Genomic DNA, 17,842 nt, shown 5'->3' on the forward strand with positions numbered 1-17,842 from the left:
TCATGCTTTACAGTGAAGTCTTGCTATGCTCGTTACTTAAACAAAAGTTTATTAACTGAGTCATGTTCTTTCCCATCTTTTCTTCCTCTGCCCAAACAAAAAGACCTTGACTTTAAAAATGTTGGTTGATCAGGTGCTTAAAACCAATGAACTTCACATTGCTTGCGAATCAGGATGTGGTTCTGTTCCAGCCCACTTTGAAAGTTGCTAGCTGATTTGCATGGGTCGGATGGAGACTGTCATTTGACACGGTTCTGCACTATATCTATGTCTCTAAAAGTGGGAGGCATGGATTAGACAGATGAACCATTAGATGGATAAGACTGGGTGGTAGCACTCAAAAGAGTTGTCAAAAGCTCAACATCTGAGTGTAGACCACAACGAGTAGTGTTCCTCAGGGGTCAGCACTTGAACTGGTGTTGTTTAACTTTGTCAGTGACATTGACAGTGGAATTGAGTGCACCCTCTGCAAGTTGGTTGAGAGCGACCTGTCCTGGGCTGCATCCAAAGCAGCATGGCCAGCAGGTCAAGGGAGGCAATTCTGCCCTCTACTTTACTGTGGTGAGACCCCACCTGGAGTGCTGCATCCAGCTTCAGGGCCCCCAACATAGGAAGGACATGGGTCTGTTGGAGTGAGTCCAGAGGATGGCTGGATGGCCATGAAGATGATAAGAGGGCTGGAGCACCTCTCCCGTGAAGGCCGTCTGAGAAAGGTGGGGTTGTTTAGCGTGGAGAAGCAAAGGCTCCAGGAGACCTTACAGCAGCCTTCCAGTACCTGAAGGGGGCCTACAACAGTGCTGGAGAGGGACTTGTATTTACAAGGGCATGTAGTGATAAGACAGTGTGGGGAAATGGCTTTAAACTGAAGGAGAGTAGGTTTAGATTAGATATTAGGAAGAAGTCCTTTACAGTGAGGGTGGTGAGGCGCTGGAACTGGGTGTCCAGAGTAGTTGTGAGTGTCCTCTCCCTGGAAGTGTTCAAGGCCAGGCTGGATGGGGCTCTGAACAACCTGGTTTAGTGGAAGATGTCACTGACCGTGGCAAGGGATTTGGAGCTAGTTAACCTTTAAAGTCTCTTCTGACCCAAGCCATTCTATGATTTGTCACATCAGTAATTTTAATCTACATGAATTAATCTTTTCTAACATAAAGCTGTATGTACTTTGTGTTATGTCTTAAGGACCTCTGTATGATTTAAAAACATCAGTGTTTTTCTGAAAATTGATCTTTATGAGTGAAGTATTCTGCAGTGGTTATGGAGAAAGTAATCTGAAAAGAAGCTGAACTATGTAGATGCTGAAGTAGTTGCACAGTAAATGGTTTTGGGATTTCAATACATAAAGTCAGCCACAGGAGGTATTTGAGTAGGTGTTATAGTTTGTATAGTAAGCATGTGTGCTGGATCATGTGGCAATGACACATCCTCTTTTCCGATCTGGAAGCCAGTATTGGTGTAAATGTTGACTGCCAGTATTTTATGGTTTGGTTAGAAATGTGTTTGATCAACAGTCAGGATACCATCAGTGATGTAGGCAATTCTTTGAAACACAAGCACTTCAGTAATGCATTTGTTGCTAAATAAAAGATAAAATAAAAAGATAGCTTGTTTACTTGTTTGAAGTCCATGGTGCATTTTCAGACTCTTCTTTACTTGCTCTCTGACAGCCAACTGCCCAGTTTCCCAGGTTACACTCAACAGTGATAAATTCCCACCTTCAAGTCTAAGGACTGCTCTGAGCTCTTTTCCTGTTTTCATAGTGTTATTTGTGGAAAAGAGGCAGACCAGAGAGAGTTTTCAAAACATGCTCCAATTATGTCAAGTTGTCATTGCCACAGCCTCTGCTGAGAGTAACTCTTGAACTTGGCATGCAGTGCTCCACTTTTAAGTACTTACTTTTCGGCTTCAGCCCTTTGAAGCTTGGAAGTTGCACTGATATAACTCTGTTTTATTTGAGTTTACTTTTTATTTCAAGCTGTCAGTGTGTTTGTGTATTATCCTTTGCTTGTAAACACTTTAATACCTGATTTGTTTGCAGTACTGATTAGTAGTCTTGAAACCCAACAGTATCCTCAAGGAGAGTTTTCTGTACACATTATAATTGGAAAGGATATTCTACCTATATGCATGTAATTGTGAATCATTTTTTTGCAATAGAGAGCTTCATTTTAAGAGTTAGGAAATGTTTTTAATTAGCATTTTATTAATAGTTAATTTCTTTTTGATTGTTTTGGTTTTTTGGTAGTTAGAGATGGCATTAAATTAGAATGTCTTCTTTGCAATATACGCTTCTATTATTGGCTTCTTTAGGGGATATACTTGTTTTCTGGACTTGAGAATTTGATGGAGACATGTTCCAGACAGAATTAAGATCCTGGCAGCTGGTCATCTTGCGACTGACTGTTGCAGGAAAGAAAGGACTGTTTTTGGAGTTCGGTATCTTGCAGTTGCTATGTTTCTCTACATTCAGCAGTGAGACTAAGAAAAAAAAATCGTATTGTTATCAACACAATAAAACTTACAGCTAAGTCAATATTGACTTTACTGTTTAGAGCTTGATTGCTTTTCTTAATTCCCACCTAAAATTTGATGTTTTTTCCATTGTATAATAAGCAAATTTGAAAGCAGTCTTAATCTATGGGGGAATAGCTGAGAGGGTGTTGGTTTTTTCATGAGGATGGAGCGTTATTCAATAATTGAAATCAATGGCTGACACCAGATTCAGCTTCTCCCACAGGTTCTTCTGGGGACTGAGTATGGGTAACTTTCTTCAATTCTTACTTACTGGTGAAAAATATGACAATAATCAAAAACAGTACAACAGTCAGCAAATCTCATGAGTGTTTGCTGAATGACAGCATCCTGAATGCTCAAATAGAGCATTATGTAGATAATAATGTAGAATATTAGTATTTTCTGTTTTTAGGGGTATTTTGTAATTTGCCTGTCAGTGTAAGCATCTTATTTGGTAGTTGTATGTACTTTGACTGGAACTAAATTTTGTGAAATTAGAGAAGGCTCTTGGCCTTACCATAAGGCTCTGCACTTGCGCTTCCAAGCTGGAACCTTGTTCTGTGTGTTCTCTGCATATTTATTCCAGGAGGCAGTTCTAGAATATGTGCATCTATCTGCATGTCAAGAAATAAATTACTATTTTAGACCTTCTGCGAGTGCTTCTCAGCGACTGCTTTTTGACATCCCTTCAGCCCCCTAGAGCCTTTATCTCCTCACTTTTGTTATAATCACCTGGATTATTCTCCTTTTTAAAAAAGTACATTTGGTTTGGAGATACTAATTCTTAGTGATTCCTAATGAAACTCTAAGAGTAAAATTTTGATTTTTTTTGTTTCTATGCTTTGTTCACAGAACTACTGTACAACTAATTCAACTAATTTCAAGTGGTCAGGGAAAACTTTTTTTTCTCCTTACTGTCCTATGTTGTTAGTGCCAATGTGTTAATGGATTGGTTTGTTTGTTTTCTTTTGGGTACAATTTTGCTCAGTAAGTAAACTTATGAACTGCTGCAAATGTCTACTGGCTCAGATTTAAAACTTTGCGTTGAAATGAGTTTCCTCTAACTGAATACTGCTGTACTATTCAGTTCAAAATGAAGTCAAAGAACAGGATATATGTAATGTGTGGGGACAGTGAGGGGAGTGTATGCTTTTACTGGGACTTACCAGATACAGAAATATTTCTAAAAAATAATATTTTTAGAAAAGGAATGGTTTTGCTTAATAATTTCCTTAGTGATAGTATATTCCTTTTGCAGTTCTATGTGATACTTTGTTTTCAGACCAAAAAGGAGTCCTGTCTGGGGAGTTATTTTGCTCTCTGAATTCAAGCCTATTTTATATAGGATAGTTAATTCTGGACACAGATAGTAGATAAGAAAAAAAGACAGGAAAATCCTATGATTAATAGGTGTAGTTGGGAGCACCCAGTAAACAGTCAGGAAAGTCTCTGCAGAAGTTAGCCCAGTCCTGGGCACAGGTGTGTTTTGTTGGTGGTACTCCAAAAAAACCCACTGGTGCAACTTGCAGACAATCTTACAAAAGTTCCATAATCTGATTTCCTTGTTTTGGGTTAGATTTTAATGGTGCTCAAGTGATCTTTTTTTTTTTTTCTTTTAAAGTATAATTTTGCAAATAAATCCATATTTAAAGAACGTAGTAAATGCAGAAATCCATCTTTGAAATGTTAGTTATTTGGAGTTTATATTATGTCTTTAGTGCAAGTAATTAGTTAATTCCTTTCATTTGTTTTCCAGAGTTTTCTGTTATTCATAAATGGCTCTTCAGAACGTAAAAAAAATAGAATTATCAATGTTAAAAAACCCTTCAGTAAAATTGCAAGGAAAAATGGCTGCTTGTGACATTTTACATGCATGTGCATTTATATTTTATTTTGAAAAGTGAACAAAGATTCAGAATGTTTCCATATAAAGACTCTTTGGTCTCAGTCTGCCCCAGCATAAGAATTCTGATTCTGTAGGAGTTTCTTTACAAAAGGATTTTTTTCTTTGCTAACACAAGACAAACAGGTCTGGAAACCAAAATACTGAGCGACAGTGCTTCAACGTCACGTTTCTAACTTGGCTTGTGTATACTTTTCAATAATTACTTGCATAGCTTCTTAGAAATATGAAGTGTATCTTGTTTGGTGTGTATAGTAATACAAATTTCTTGCTGACTATATTTTCAGGAATATCAAAAGTGTGCATGAAGTTGAGTTTTCCTAGGGGGTAGATCTTTGCAAATGGTTTTAGAAAAGCACCTGTAACTGCTGGGAAAGTCTTGTTCAAAATTCACTGGCTTAAGCATCGCTTGATCTCTGGATCCCAAATTTGATTTTAGTATCACAGAAGGGTTTGGGCTGGAAGGGGCCTTTAAAGATGATGTAGTCCAACCCCTGCCATGGACAGTATGATGAGGGGAAGAGTGTTAGAGATCTGTGTAAGGCACTTGATTTCTCACAAAGCTATGAAAATGTTAGCACATTTCACAGACTCCTGCACTGCAGAAGAGAAACAATGCCTTCAATTCTATATATATTTGTTTGTTTATAGAAAATGGAATAATCAAAACAGACAAGGTATTTGAAGTAATGCTGGCTACAGACCGTTGCCACTATGCAAAGTACAACCCTTACATGGACTCTCCACAGTCTATAGGTAAGAGCATCTTGCAAAAGTGATTGAGATTGTTTTCATTTGTGTAATTGTGATTGCTTTTGTCATTTATGTGTTATGAATGTGAAAATATTTTTTTTAATTTGGAAGATTGTTTAGTTCTTCATCAGTTTATTGGATACCTTTTAACTAAGTTTCAATTTCTTGTGGGTTGCAGTTGGCATATTTGGATATACCAGGTAGAGAGGTGTTTTTCAGCCAATATTAATATGTGTTTATTTTTGAAACCACAGCAATTTGTGATGGTGCAGCTGATGTAAATACTTAAAAACAATTTGCTTCCAGTTTATGATAGAAACAGTCTCTATCTTAGAAATTATTCAATTGGGACCAATGCAAAGTTTCTTAAACCATTATGTGAAATCTTTAAAAATAGGCTTTGTATAGTTAGGTGTACTGATAGGACAGTTATTTCCCATCCAGGTCCCAGTTTGTCTTTCCAAGACAAGGGAATGAACTATGTAAATGTACTAATTTATTTTTTCTTGATCTTCTCCCTGTCTTTAACAGTATGTGGTGAGTGAATTTTATTAGGATTTTGTTAGTTGTACAGGAAAATAAAAAAATATTTTAAGATACATGCCCAAAGGCTTATGTATCTTTGCAAAAATAAATATAAGTGAGCATTGCTCCCATTCTTATAGGTGTTTGTTCTCATTTGCTGTTTGCAAAATGCACAAGGTTGTTCTCCAAATGTTCTATGGTCTCCATCACATGAAACTCAAACTAACAAATTCAAGTCTCTATATAGGGGCTAAGTGAAAAAGGAATTACATTATTCTGGGAGACATTACTCCTCTGAATTGAACATACTTGATCAATATGTGATATTAATTCAATGTATAGTGGAAAAATGGAGATTGTAATTGTGGTCAAGGATAAAACCTTTTTTTTTTTCCTGTCCAGAGTTGACACAGCATAGCTTTGAGCTGATGTACCATAACTCACTTCTGATGTAGAGTACCTTTGTAACTGCTGGGGTGTGGATGTTGTACCCTGAATGAGGGTGACAATGAAGGTGTTGCATTTTACAGTCAAGGTAATAAAGATTGTAAGGTTGCTGTCTGAACAACAATGAACATTTTCCATTCTCTTGTTTTACAGGTTTCCAAGCAACAATCAGTGCTCCACATATGGTAAGCTTTAAAGCTAGGTGATTAGTATAGGTTTTATTTTATAATTTTTAAATAAAAATTTATAAGCATTTTTATAAACATCCAGATGCTTTTGAAATAAAATATTTACCCTAGTAAATTTAATGAGTAGTTGATTGCAGTGATGCTGTTGTGAACTGCCTAAAGGGAGTGAGTAGAAAAGATTGATCAAAATTTTTCTTGCAGATGTACAGTAATAGGATGAGGGGTAGTGGGCCAAAAAATGCAACATAGGAAATCTGATTAGTTTCTAGAATAAAAAAAAAACTTTGAGGATAGTTAAGTACTGAAACAAGCTTTGCAGCTTGTGGAAATTCTGTTCTTTGATATACAAAGAAGCTGACTGAACAGGGCTCTAAGCAGCCTTATTTAAAATGCCCATGTATTGAAAGAGGACTGGACCAGAAGATTTCCAGAGATCTTCCAATGTAAATTACTCTGTAATTTATATAAGAATTCAGGAGTGGATGACAGGGATTTCTGTAGTACGGTATTGCTGTAATGCCTTTAAATCTTTGGACCAGGAAAAAGATACATTGTACTGAGTTGCAGGTTTTTTTGCCAAGTGGTTTGAGATCAGGGTGAGTGTTGCAGTTGGGATTCCAGTGCATGCATCTAACGCAGATGTAATTTTTCTGTGTTTCTTTATTTGAGATAAAAAGTGAATAGGTGCATGTATTTTGTCTTTTCATTATTTGGAAAGTGTCAAAACATAGTAAAAGTCTGCTTCTCTTGACTAAAAGCTGTGTAGTTGGCTTAGAATTTACTTAGTTATCAATATAAAAAATCAGGAATTTTGTATAGAAATATTAACAATATTATTCAAGAAAAGACAGAAAAAAGTACTGTTGCTAGGGGGAAAAATAAATATTAATTATGCTTTAAAATTTTAAGTCCCTCCAGTCATTATTTTTCCAATGCTTAACACTAATAGTATATGAAGTGTCAGAGCAAAAAGGCAATATATCCTCTAAGCAAATATTAACAGTGAATGTTCTAACAGGGAATGTTCTAATTATTTCTGTTTTCTGGGTAGGATGGATTAAGCTGAAAGAGTGTGGTAATGGCTATCTCTGAAACATTAAAGAACAAATTGGTTTTTTACTGTGCAGCCTAAGCTTAGTTTATGTACTGGTCCACCACATAGAAAAGCAAAAGTCGTCAAGTGTATCTATAGACTACTGCATTCCATACATGAGCCTGGCTATCTGCCTTTGGAAAAGACAACTTCTTTTTCCTATTCTTTGATACAGCAAGTGTGCAGGTAATACAGGAGGTAGTTTCAATAGCCATTTTCCTTGATGCTCTGGAGCTACCTTCTTCCTAGCTAGCTTTCGTCCCAGCTTATTCCAGTGCATATAGCATAATGATAAGCTTTATTGGCCGTATACTGCCAGAATAGTAAGAGTCACCAGACTTGAGGAGAAATAAACTGATTTATCGTGTCTTTCCCAATATATAAATAGAGTCTGTGCTAGAAGCTTGAATGGTCAGATGAGGCTTTGTATATGGATGCTAATAAAAAAAAATACACTCATGAAATTTGTTGAAGACAATGAAGTAACAATGATTATATCATGTAGTTAACTCCTTCCCCCTCCCCATTCTTTGTAATAGAAATTATTCTGAAATTTCTTATACAAATGCTCTGGGCATTTCCCAAAATCTCTGAAGAAATGAACATATCTTGAGTAAAACAGACATTTAAAATAATTTGAAATTTTCTCTCTCTGTCTTCTCTTAGCATGCATATGCACTTGAACTTCTGTCTGATCAGTTACATGAAGGAGCCAAAGCACTTGATGTAGGATCAGGAAGTGGAATTCTTACAGCATGCTTTTCACGAATGGTGAGTTATATAATTTAATCACTTGATCATCAGAACTGCTTGAACTCAAGTGTAACTGAATTGCAGAGCAAAAAAAAGCATCCTTCATAGTGGATTGAAATATATAGAAAATAATTTACTCTCCTGGGTGTGATTGGTACCCATTTGGTGTGGTAGCTGATAGTAGATGTTCAAGTTAAATGGTTCAATAAATTGTGTAATGGTAAAGAAACCGGCTAGTGAAGAAGTTTGGGGTTTTTGGATTGTTTTGAGTTTTTTAATGATTGCATTTTAGTTGTTGCTTTATATCTTGAAGGAAAAAGATGTTTGTCTTGAACAATTCAGTTTTTGTTATCTTGTGTGACTATGGATGTTCTCATTGTGATAAATTGTCACGGATTCCTGATGTGATGAGAGCTTTGTGACTTTTGAGTCTTAAAAGAATCCTATATATATACAAGAAAATATCTTGTATATATAAATTTTCTTTGAATTTAATTGCTTTCTTTTCTTGTTATATTGCACAAACATTACTATAAGTGTCCATTTAACCTTTTATAAGCTAGATATTAATTTGTATTTTACATCTTTGCCAAGTAACTTAATCTCAGTTGTGTTATTCAACCTGTACCTAAGGAATTTTCTGTGTTCTTTCCTATCTTACATCGGGGAAAAAAAGGTTTAAAAATTTGGGGTTTAGTGGCTGTAGCTATAGTATTGTTAGACTGATTCATGAAGGGAAATATAATCAGTTCTTCCTTCTCTGTTCCAGGGCTTTATAATTGCTTTATGGCTAGTAGAGACCTTCATTAAACTGCCGACTAGATCTTTTGTTTTGTCTTTCTGCAAAGTCAATTCGAAATGTGTTGATACATATGATAATTTCTCATTTAAGTTTCTTTGCTACTTACTTTTCTGTTTTCAAGCGCCAATCTGAGTCTACAAAAACTTCTGTTTCCCACTGTTAAGAATTAGCTAAGAATGTTTAGGACTGGTCAATACACTTGCAAAAGTATTTAGGTTTCTAAGTATTAGCTGCAAAATTACAAAAAACAAAAAAAAAGTAGTTAACCAAACTGCAGTTTAGAGGAAATCTTAAATGGCACTTAACTCAACTTTCTGCCTATTATTTTTGGTCTGACTGTGTAGTCAGTAATCAAGTGCTAGCATGGGAACGCCAATCCTTCAAGCATTAAAACTTTTGTCCAGGCTATATGTATTTCTCACTGAAGTTATGAATGCATAAAGGAATAGCCATTTTCAGTAGGACATGCTAAATTGTGGTTGTGCACTTTTCTCTACTAAAACAGCTGTGGAGAAGTCAGAACCAGCACAAAAAGGAAATCTCTTTCCAATTTTGGTGAAGTTAATCCCTCTATCTTATTGCCATATGAATGTCATGTGCCTCTTATGAATCCTCCATGGTAGTTTGCAGTGGAATGCCTTACAGACGTGTGTTGGAAAAATTGAGTAAATGCTTTCGTTCTGCTTGACAGCATTACTAACAGTAACAAAAACTTGAAAGAAGTATATTATGGAAATTAATGGTAGAGTGTTTTGCCACCAAAATTTAGTTGGGGATGTGCTTTTTGTGACTATGTTGATGTTGCTTCTCAGTCTACTTGAGATCTAGAATTAGTAGCTCACATTTGTGGCACAAGTGCCTCAGTGCCCATAGATGACAACTGTACTCTTATGATGATAATCTCATTTGTGGTACCTCTGGGAAAGCTTTATGTTTATTTAGACTAGTAAAGCATCTTTAAGATTATTGTTTGGATTTTCATGGTGAACTTCTGTGATAGACTTATCTACATAGCTTGCAAAATTAAGTTTATTTACTTTTGAAGGTTGCTGGCAAATCAAATTAATTGCAGTTTTCATCCTGTCAGTACTGGATTTATGAAAAGAGTGGGGTATATTTTTATTCCTAACATGGAGATCCCAAAAACTGTGCCATCTTTCTGTTGTCTCAATTGGATGCATTTCACAGTTCCAAGGTAATACACAGAGGTGACTGATGAGGACTCAGCAAAATGGACTGTCACATGCAGCAGGTGGTTCTCTTACTTTATCAGGCTATTTCATGCTCTGACCATTTTGCTAAATTTTCATTTCTGTTACATTACTGTTTGGAGTACACTGGATCTTTTGACAGCTTATAGTACAACTGACTGCCAGGCATTCCTCCAAACAGCAACCCATGGCTGTCACAGTGAAAACTTGCTCTGTGTCTTGCTCTGTTGCAAAGGGTGGTGGTCTTCCACTCAGACAAGAAAAGCTAACACTGCTCTTTTAATGTTTTTAACATAGGACTTGTTCATAATAAAACAAAAAAAAAACCTCCCCAGGATAACCAGTTTTTAATTTGCCATGTCTTAACAACATTAAAATGTAAGATACAGAAACATAAACAATTCAGATGCATCATCTGCATTCAGATGTGTCCAAAGATAGTTGTTAGGCAACATGGGCTGCTGCTATGACATACTCTGCCATTGTGTTCTTTGGATCCTGTTAAAAATGGTCAGATTTTTGATTTGGATTTGGATTGGTTTTGAATATTTTTTTCTATACTAAAGGCAAAATTCTAGAAGAATTACGTGTAATGGAGAGGTTTTTGTTAGTAGACCTCTTTCCGCCCCCCTCAGAATACAGAGATTTTGTGACCTTTTTTGAGTTATGAGCTCTCAGAAGTTCCACTCCTCCTGTGGAGGAGAGCTGTAAATCTGAAAGTAGATTCATGAATGTAAGGATAAGTGGAAGGTAATTTGTCCCTGACTGGTAGTTGCAGCATTTGCTTCTGAAAGAATAGGACTCTTGAGATAATTTAGAATAAAAGGCATGATTTAATCTTTGAAGTAAGGTCTTCTCTAGAAAAACCTTAATTCTTAGTAAGTTTTGTTTAGTGTGAAAGGAGATTAGTTTTAGTCTTTGTTCTTGACGTTGTTACTTTCTATTGCAGGTAAACAAACGTGATCAAATTTAACTTCTAAAAATTCCAAGAAGAAATCTCCACTAACACTATAACACAACTGAATCACATCTCAAAAAGATCATTATTACAAGTATTTATAAAACTATGCAGACACACTTTAATTATCAGGTGCTTCTAGCAGTCAGGATCATTTGTCATTTCAAGCAGTAGTTTTAATAACATTAGGAAAATACTTCCACTTTGCTGGTTTTGTTTTTATTTTAGAGAAATGGGTTCAGGAAGTATAAGTACTCATTCTGTAAATAAAACTAGCAGAAATTGTTCAACTGTATATTTTTATTCCAGGTTGGTCCCAAAGGACAAGTTGTAGGAATTGATCATATCAAAGAACTAGTAGATGACTCAATAAATAATGTCAAAAAAGACGATCCCACATTGCTGTCTTCAGGAAGAGTGAAACTGATTGGTGAGCATCAGACTGATATACTTACTAATTAAACTGATATTCTTTCTAGCAGCTGGTTGAAAATGGCTGAACTGGATGTTGTTAAAAGTTCGAATTTAAGATGTTAAACCCAAGAAAGAAGAGCCAAATGAAAACTTTGAAATCCAAGTTGTCTTTAGGCCTTTGAAAAATGGTATCTTCCCCCAGTTTTGAGAGTATGACTTCTGGTAATCTCGAAGAATATGTAATCATTCTACTAGAAAATGTTAACGGGGAAATGTTTTTTTGGTGAAAATACTTTACATGCTGAAGGTCTGTCATGTTAAATTTGCTGTTTAAAATTGGGGTTGAATTCACAACCTTTCTTGAATAAATACCATCATCTAAATTTGGGTGTTTTAACAAAGTCTTTACACTTCTGATAGAGTAGTTGAGAAAGCTGCATGCAAAGATTCAAGTGGAAAAAGTAGATTGCCAAGTAGATTGGCAGTATGCACACTGAAGTTTATTTCACTTGTTTTTAAAATTGACAGTAATTGTATGTTAGGGAAGTGATTAATTGACACCAAAGTACTTTAATTCAGTTAGAGTTACTGAGAGGAAATAATGCCAAAATGATACAAGGACAGTGAATTGTTTTAAATATGGTTTTTTACTTAAAAAAGATTTTGGGGGATTTTTTGTTTGGTTTTTTTTCTTTGTTTTTTTTGGGTTTTTTGTCTGGTTATTGTTTGTTTGTTTTTCTTAGACGATTCAAGGCTGGCAGGAGGAAAGTATTCTATTCATTAAGTTTAAAGAAGAAATTGAAGGTGTGGATGTTTTTGAGGCTTCTTACAAGAACACTTGGAAAAATTATTATGTGATGTTTGGCTCTTAGGTTAATTACCATTTTGATTCTTGGTCTTTTTTGGTAAATGAGGGACTTTTCTAAATACTTTTTTAATAAGTTTATCAACACGTACACATGTATAACGTGCAATGTATCTTGCTGAGAACACTTATGTCTCAGAACTTATTGGAAAAGAAGTTAGACTGCTAGGGCTGTAGAGGGGAAATGAGGGAATAATTTCCACTGTTGCTGTACAAAAGCAGTTTTGACTTATGCTTCTGGTCAGTCCTGAAACAAACTCTGGTGCTCTTGCGAGTCTAGAAGTCTAAGTAAACATCATTATCTATTTTATTTTTGACTATGTATCAGGATGACTAAGAGACTTGTGAATAGTTTTGTTGTGAAGTACATTTTTAAAAAGTACAGATGGACAAGTAATACTTCTGTGAATTAAGTGGAGAAGAATGTTTCAGCTGTGCTGGATTCCTGGGAGCTGTTTGATGTGGAGCAAGAATCCAGACAGGTGTTTCTTTAAGACAAAAAGCAGCAGAAAACCCCACCCAAACACCCCTATCGTAAACACACAAACAAAAAACTTGCGAAAACCAGTTGATTGATGATGGGAAGTTGCTGGCTTTTCACATTATGCTTCAGACATTCTACATTGCTTTGTCATACCTCATATGTACCATACCTGCATTTCAGGAGCACCAAAATTATTTTGGGGTGTCTCAGTAATAGAACTGCATTGAGAAGTTGGGAATAGGTATACTTGGATTAACTTAACTTCGTTAGTTTGTGGGTGTTTTGGTGCTTTTTTTGGTATAGCTTGATTTTTATTTTGTTTACTCTTAGTATCATGAGGAAGCCTTTGAGGTGAATCTCTCAAGTGCTTCTCCTTACCACACTTTAGCTCACATGAGAGTACTCCTGGAAAGCACAAACTTTGATTCCTTTTGAATGAAACTAGACAAGATTGTGTTCCAAGAAGCAACCAAATATGTTTGATATGTGGATATTAAGACAGTAAGACTTAGATCTAGACTGAAGCGGTTATTCTGAAATGTTATGTTGCATGGACACCAGCTTCTCAGCAAAAACTTTTGCTGTACAGATCTGCTTCTATTGTACTGCACTATTTGCTGATGCAGGGGATGAGGTATTCTAAACAAATGAGGGAAGTAGTTTTCTGTTTCTGTGCTCATGCTACAACTCTGTGTGAAACAGGTCTGTGTAGAGGCACTGAAGGCTTGAGTACTGTGATCAGCAGATCCGGTCTAGGTTCACAAACAATCTACAGAACCCTTTTATATCAAAAAGTCCTGATGTGCTTTTTTCCTCATCACCAGATGCCACCCACCACCATGATTACTTCACTAACAGGCTGCATGTAACTGGAGATGTGAATAGGATAGGTGACATTATTCAAGATGTAAGCACAAACTGAAAATTTGGGCTGCTGTTTCCCCTTGGACATTGAATAATATAATAATTTGAATAACATTGAATATATGAATGCTGAATTAACTATTTTTAAAATTATCTGGATGTCTAAAAGTGTGTTGCAATTGTGGGTGGATATATTTCTTCTGTAACCATAAGAATTTTAGTAGATTTGAAAAGGGAAGAGCCATGCTGTGCCTGATGCATATGAAGGAGCATGATTTTTTTTTCCCTTTTGGTTGGGTGTGTGCTGTTTTTGAAGATGTTAGCTATTGATTCTAAGAGCAAAGGAGTTAGTTGTTTTTGGATCTGTTTTACTGCTGTCGGTGAAGTGATAAGATGTGCAGAAGTCACATTCAGACTTCTCTAGACAGTGCACTAGGGACATTTATGTTTCAGAATACATGTGTTGTTCTTCAGAAGTGACAGCAGTTTCTTTCACAGCTGCTTCTTCAACTTGGCAAACGCTTTTTCTCCAGCAGTGCTGGAGATCACTGCTTCTAATGCCTGCTGCTGCACCCTGGGGAATGAGGGTCTGCCTCCTTGTGTAGCTAACATAATTTGTAGCAGTATCTGTATGAATAAGCTGAAGAAGTTTTTCTCATTTGCTGTCTCTGATGGAACAGCAGACACAGTAACACCTCATTGCTGCTTCTTTAGAAGAAGTGTACAGTGCTACTAAGATATAGAAGTACAAATTACATACTTGACTGCGTTGAGGTGGTTGTTCCAGTAGAACCCAATTTGGCAGTCAGAAGGATTACACCCTGGAAATAATGGAATTTTCGTTACTGGTGATCTCTCTTGCCAGCTGACTTAGTGGAAATGGTGATCGATAGGTATGAGTTCTCTTGAAGCACTGGTACTTCTTGCCTGGCAGCTTCTCCTTGTGGCCCTTGGTTGGAGCTTGTGCTGGTCAGAATTGATGATATGAGGATTTTTGCCACTGACTTCTAAGAGGCTTCTCAGCTACTGAGGAAATGTGCTCTTAAAGAGCATGGGTGCAGAAGGTCCTTGCCGGGGTCATCTTTTAGGACCTCATAAGGAAGATGACAAACACCCCAGTTTTAATTGTTTTGAGGAGCTGTCCAAGTCTTCCTGTACAGTCTTGGATACCTAAGGGTGTTCTTACTATCCCAATAGCCCTCCTTATCATGGAGGTCAAAGTGAAGCCTGCTGTGGTGACCGTGTATTTTTCCTGCCTTGTGAGTTGTTGGAAGGCAAAAAGTTGACAAATTTTCAGCCTCTGACTGGGCTGTAGTACTTCTTTTGACTCTTTCAGTTCTAATTAACCTGTGCTATTGGTGATTGCACAGAAGTCAAAGTTCAGCCTGAAGATGGGAAACCCCAAATTACTTGTGCTGAGCAGAGGGCTGTGCCCATTAACCTCCATGTTTTTGTTCTTGACTGATTATTGGGACTTTTGTAATTACAGAGTATGAATTTATGGATGGTTCAGCCTCATTTTTTACATTTGTTCTAAATAACTCCAGAGGGAGTCTGCCTAACTTGCTCTGAATTTCCTGTTGGTTTCCTGTAAATACTGGGGATGTCATATTCACATCATCTTCTTTCAAAACTTAACTCGGGGTCCAGTTTAGTTTGTCACATTTCATTGGCTTAAAACCCTCAAACTGTTACTCTTTCTTTCTGCATAACTGGGGTGGTATGAGATATCTGTGAAAGGATGCTTCTCCATGAGTTCTCCACCAAAGCTGGAGCAGCACTGGTAACCTCTGAAAACTGTAATTATTCCTAGCATCTTCCAAGCAGCCACCTGGAGCTTTAGCCATGAGTCTGACCTGGCTCTCTGTGTTAGTCCAGTGATTGCCTGCCGAAAGAATAGCGAGGCCCATTTGCTGGCAAACATGGGGTGTGCAGAGGTTACTGCAGTACTGCATTAATGAATGCATGTAGGTGTGGGCTTTTATTCCAACTGGTAGTGTAGTTGTAGGCGTATAGTCCATGGGAACACTTCCTTTGTCTTTTCCTCACCTTTGGAGTCTTCTGATAGGTGCTTCTGACGTTAAGTGCTTTGGACTTATGATTTGCATTATATTCAGGAGTGGTGTGCAGGAAGACAAGGCAAAGCAATGTAATGAGGGGATAAAACTCACCTGCATTGGGAATGGTAGGAAACATAAATACTTCAGTATCTTTTCTAGGTGGACCATGTGTTTCCAAGAACTTTCATTATAAATCCATGCTTTCTAGTTTCAGATGCTTCAATAGTATGTAGTATCTTTTATAAGCATGTATATGCACCTATGAGGGTGCTTCATTGCATTTATTTTACAAATGTGTTTATTTTTTACATATAGATATGGGAAACCAGCTGTTTTCTCCAGTCCTTTTGAAATTTTTTTTTAAAAAAGTGTTTTCTTCCAGTGGGAGATGGACGAATGGGATATGCAGAAGAAGCTCCCTATGATGCAATTCATGTTGGAGCTGCAGCCCCGGTTGTGCCCCAAGCAGTAAGCCTTTATGTTTTGTGTGTGTGTTTCTGTAATATCTTAGCTGTAGAGAATGCTTTGCATACATCTATATGTAAAATACTTGGTAGCTTGCACTGCTGGGAGTATCAGTGGGCAGTGTGGTATTACTGTATGGTGTGGGGTTTTTGTCTCTGTTATAATTTGGCTTCCTGTTGGTTCGGTAAAGCTGTTTGTTCTAATAACTCTGCTCTAAATAAACATATTTTAAAATTACATGTGTGCAACCCTCTATTACAACAACACACTGGAGCATTTTATTTCATAAGATAATTCAATTTTATCGAACACTGAGTTACAAAATTTAAGTGTGTTTCCTGAGTTCCAAAGCACTGAGCCTGTTGAAAGTAAAATGCTCAGCTGGAAATACAAACAGTGCCATTTGTTTGTAGCTTTCAAAATGGATACAGGGCAATTCTTACTAGAGAAGCTGAAGAGTAACTAGGGGCTTTGGAGTGTGCATACATGTAGTCCATTTTTTGCAGATTAGATTTTTTTTTTTCTCTTCCTTTCATCAGGCACATGGTAATACATAACATGATTTTGATATGCTAGATGCCAGTTAAGGTTTTTAAATCTTAATGAAGGATAGTGAAAGACTGGACTTTGAGGTGCTATAGACAGATTGGACATTTCCAGACAATGACCAGTGGTGGGGTTTTTTCTTTTGCTTCATTTTTTTAACTTGGTTGGTTTTTTTAGGTTTTTTTCAAGGGGGCTTTATTTGGGTTTTGTTGTTTGGGTTTGGGGTTTTTTTGTGTGTAGGTGTGTAGGGGGGTATTCCTAGCAAAGTGTTGACAGATGACAATTTAAAAAGTAATTGAAAGCTTATTAGTGAATGAAACAGTTCTTAATTATAGCTTTTGTTAGCAATGGGGATTAAGTTTTTTTTCATGACATCTGGGAAGTGTGGAATTTTCCTTGAGACTACTGTGACTAGCCTCCTTTAACTATGAAAACAAAAAAAAATCCAAGCATTTCTCATACACTCTGTTTACTTGTCACTTATCTTACTCATATTCATATATTTTAGACTAGTTTCATAAAAGGCTGTTCCATTCACAGAATGAAAGAGGAGCTGTTGGATAGTGAGTGTGTTGTAGACAAAATTATTCCAGGAAGAGAAATAATAAAAAGTCACCAATCTCAAATCTTACTCTGAGGACTTAAGGGGAGATCAGTTACCCCCAGAATTTTTGACGATGGGCCTGTACCGATGCACAGTAACTATTGAACAGTTAAACCAAACAATTTAAAAAGATTCAATCTGCTGTAAAAATATTGTTATTTATGTTTCCCCCACATATATAGAAAATAAAACTGCAACCAACCCAGTTAATTATTTTACTGTAATACCAGTTGTTGTACCATGTTGCTGTGATACTCTCATTTTCAGTGCACTTTTTATTTTTCCTAATGGAAATAGTTATCTACTGCATAAAAGTAGATAGATACATAATGGCAAAGCTATTAATCTACTGTAACAAACTTTGGATCCAGCTTCTGTGAAGTGGCTGGTTACATT

General features: G+C 36.5%; 1 protein-coding gene across 6 annotated transcripts in view; it reads left to right on the plus strand.

The window, feature by feature from the left end:
* The window catches only part of PCMT1 (protein-L-isoaspartate (D-aspartate) O-methyltransferase), a 38,263-nt gene that overhangs the window by 8,250 nt on the left and 12,171 nt on the right, over window positions 1-17,842 (plus strand). For all 6 annotated transcript variants that reach the window (XR_006014125.1, XM_042016630.1, XM_042016629.1 and 3 more), the window contains exons 2-6: window positions 5,066-5,170; window positions 6,293-6,324; window positions 8,087-8,191; window positions 11,454-11,574; window positions 16,214-16,299. Coding sequence is in view for 5 of the 6 variants with exons in the window: in XM_042016630.1 (XP_041872564.1) it covers window positions 5,066-5,170; window positions 6,293-6,324; window positions 8,087-8,191; window positions 11,454-11,574; window positions 16,214-16,299 (449 nt within the window). In the remaining variant the exon portion in view is untranslated. The remainder of the gene's footprint in view (window positions 1-5,065; window positions 5,171-6,292; window positions 6,325-8,086; window positions 8,192-11,453; window positions 11,575-16,213; window positions 16,300-17,842) is intronic.

The sequence above is a fragment of the Corvus kubaryi genome, unplaced genomic scaffold (assembly GCF_017639235.1).
Source record: "Corvus kubaryi isolate FWS band 111438036 unplaced genomic scaffold, C.kubaryi_AGA036_p1.0 split3-73, whole genome shotgun sequence".
NCBI classification, from domain to species: Eukaryota; Metazoa; Chordata; class Aves; order Passeriformes; family Corvidae; genus Corvus; species Corvus kubaryi.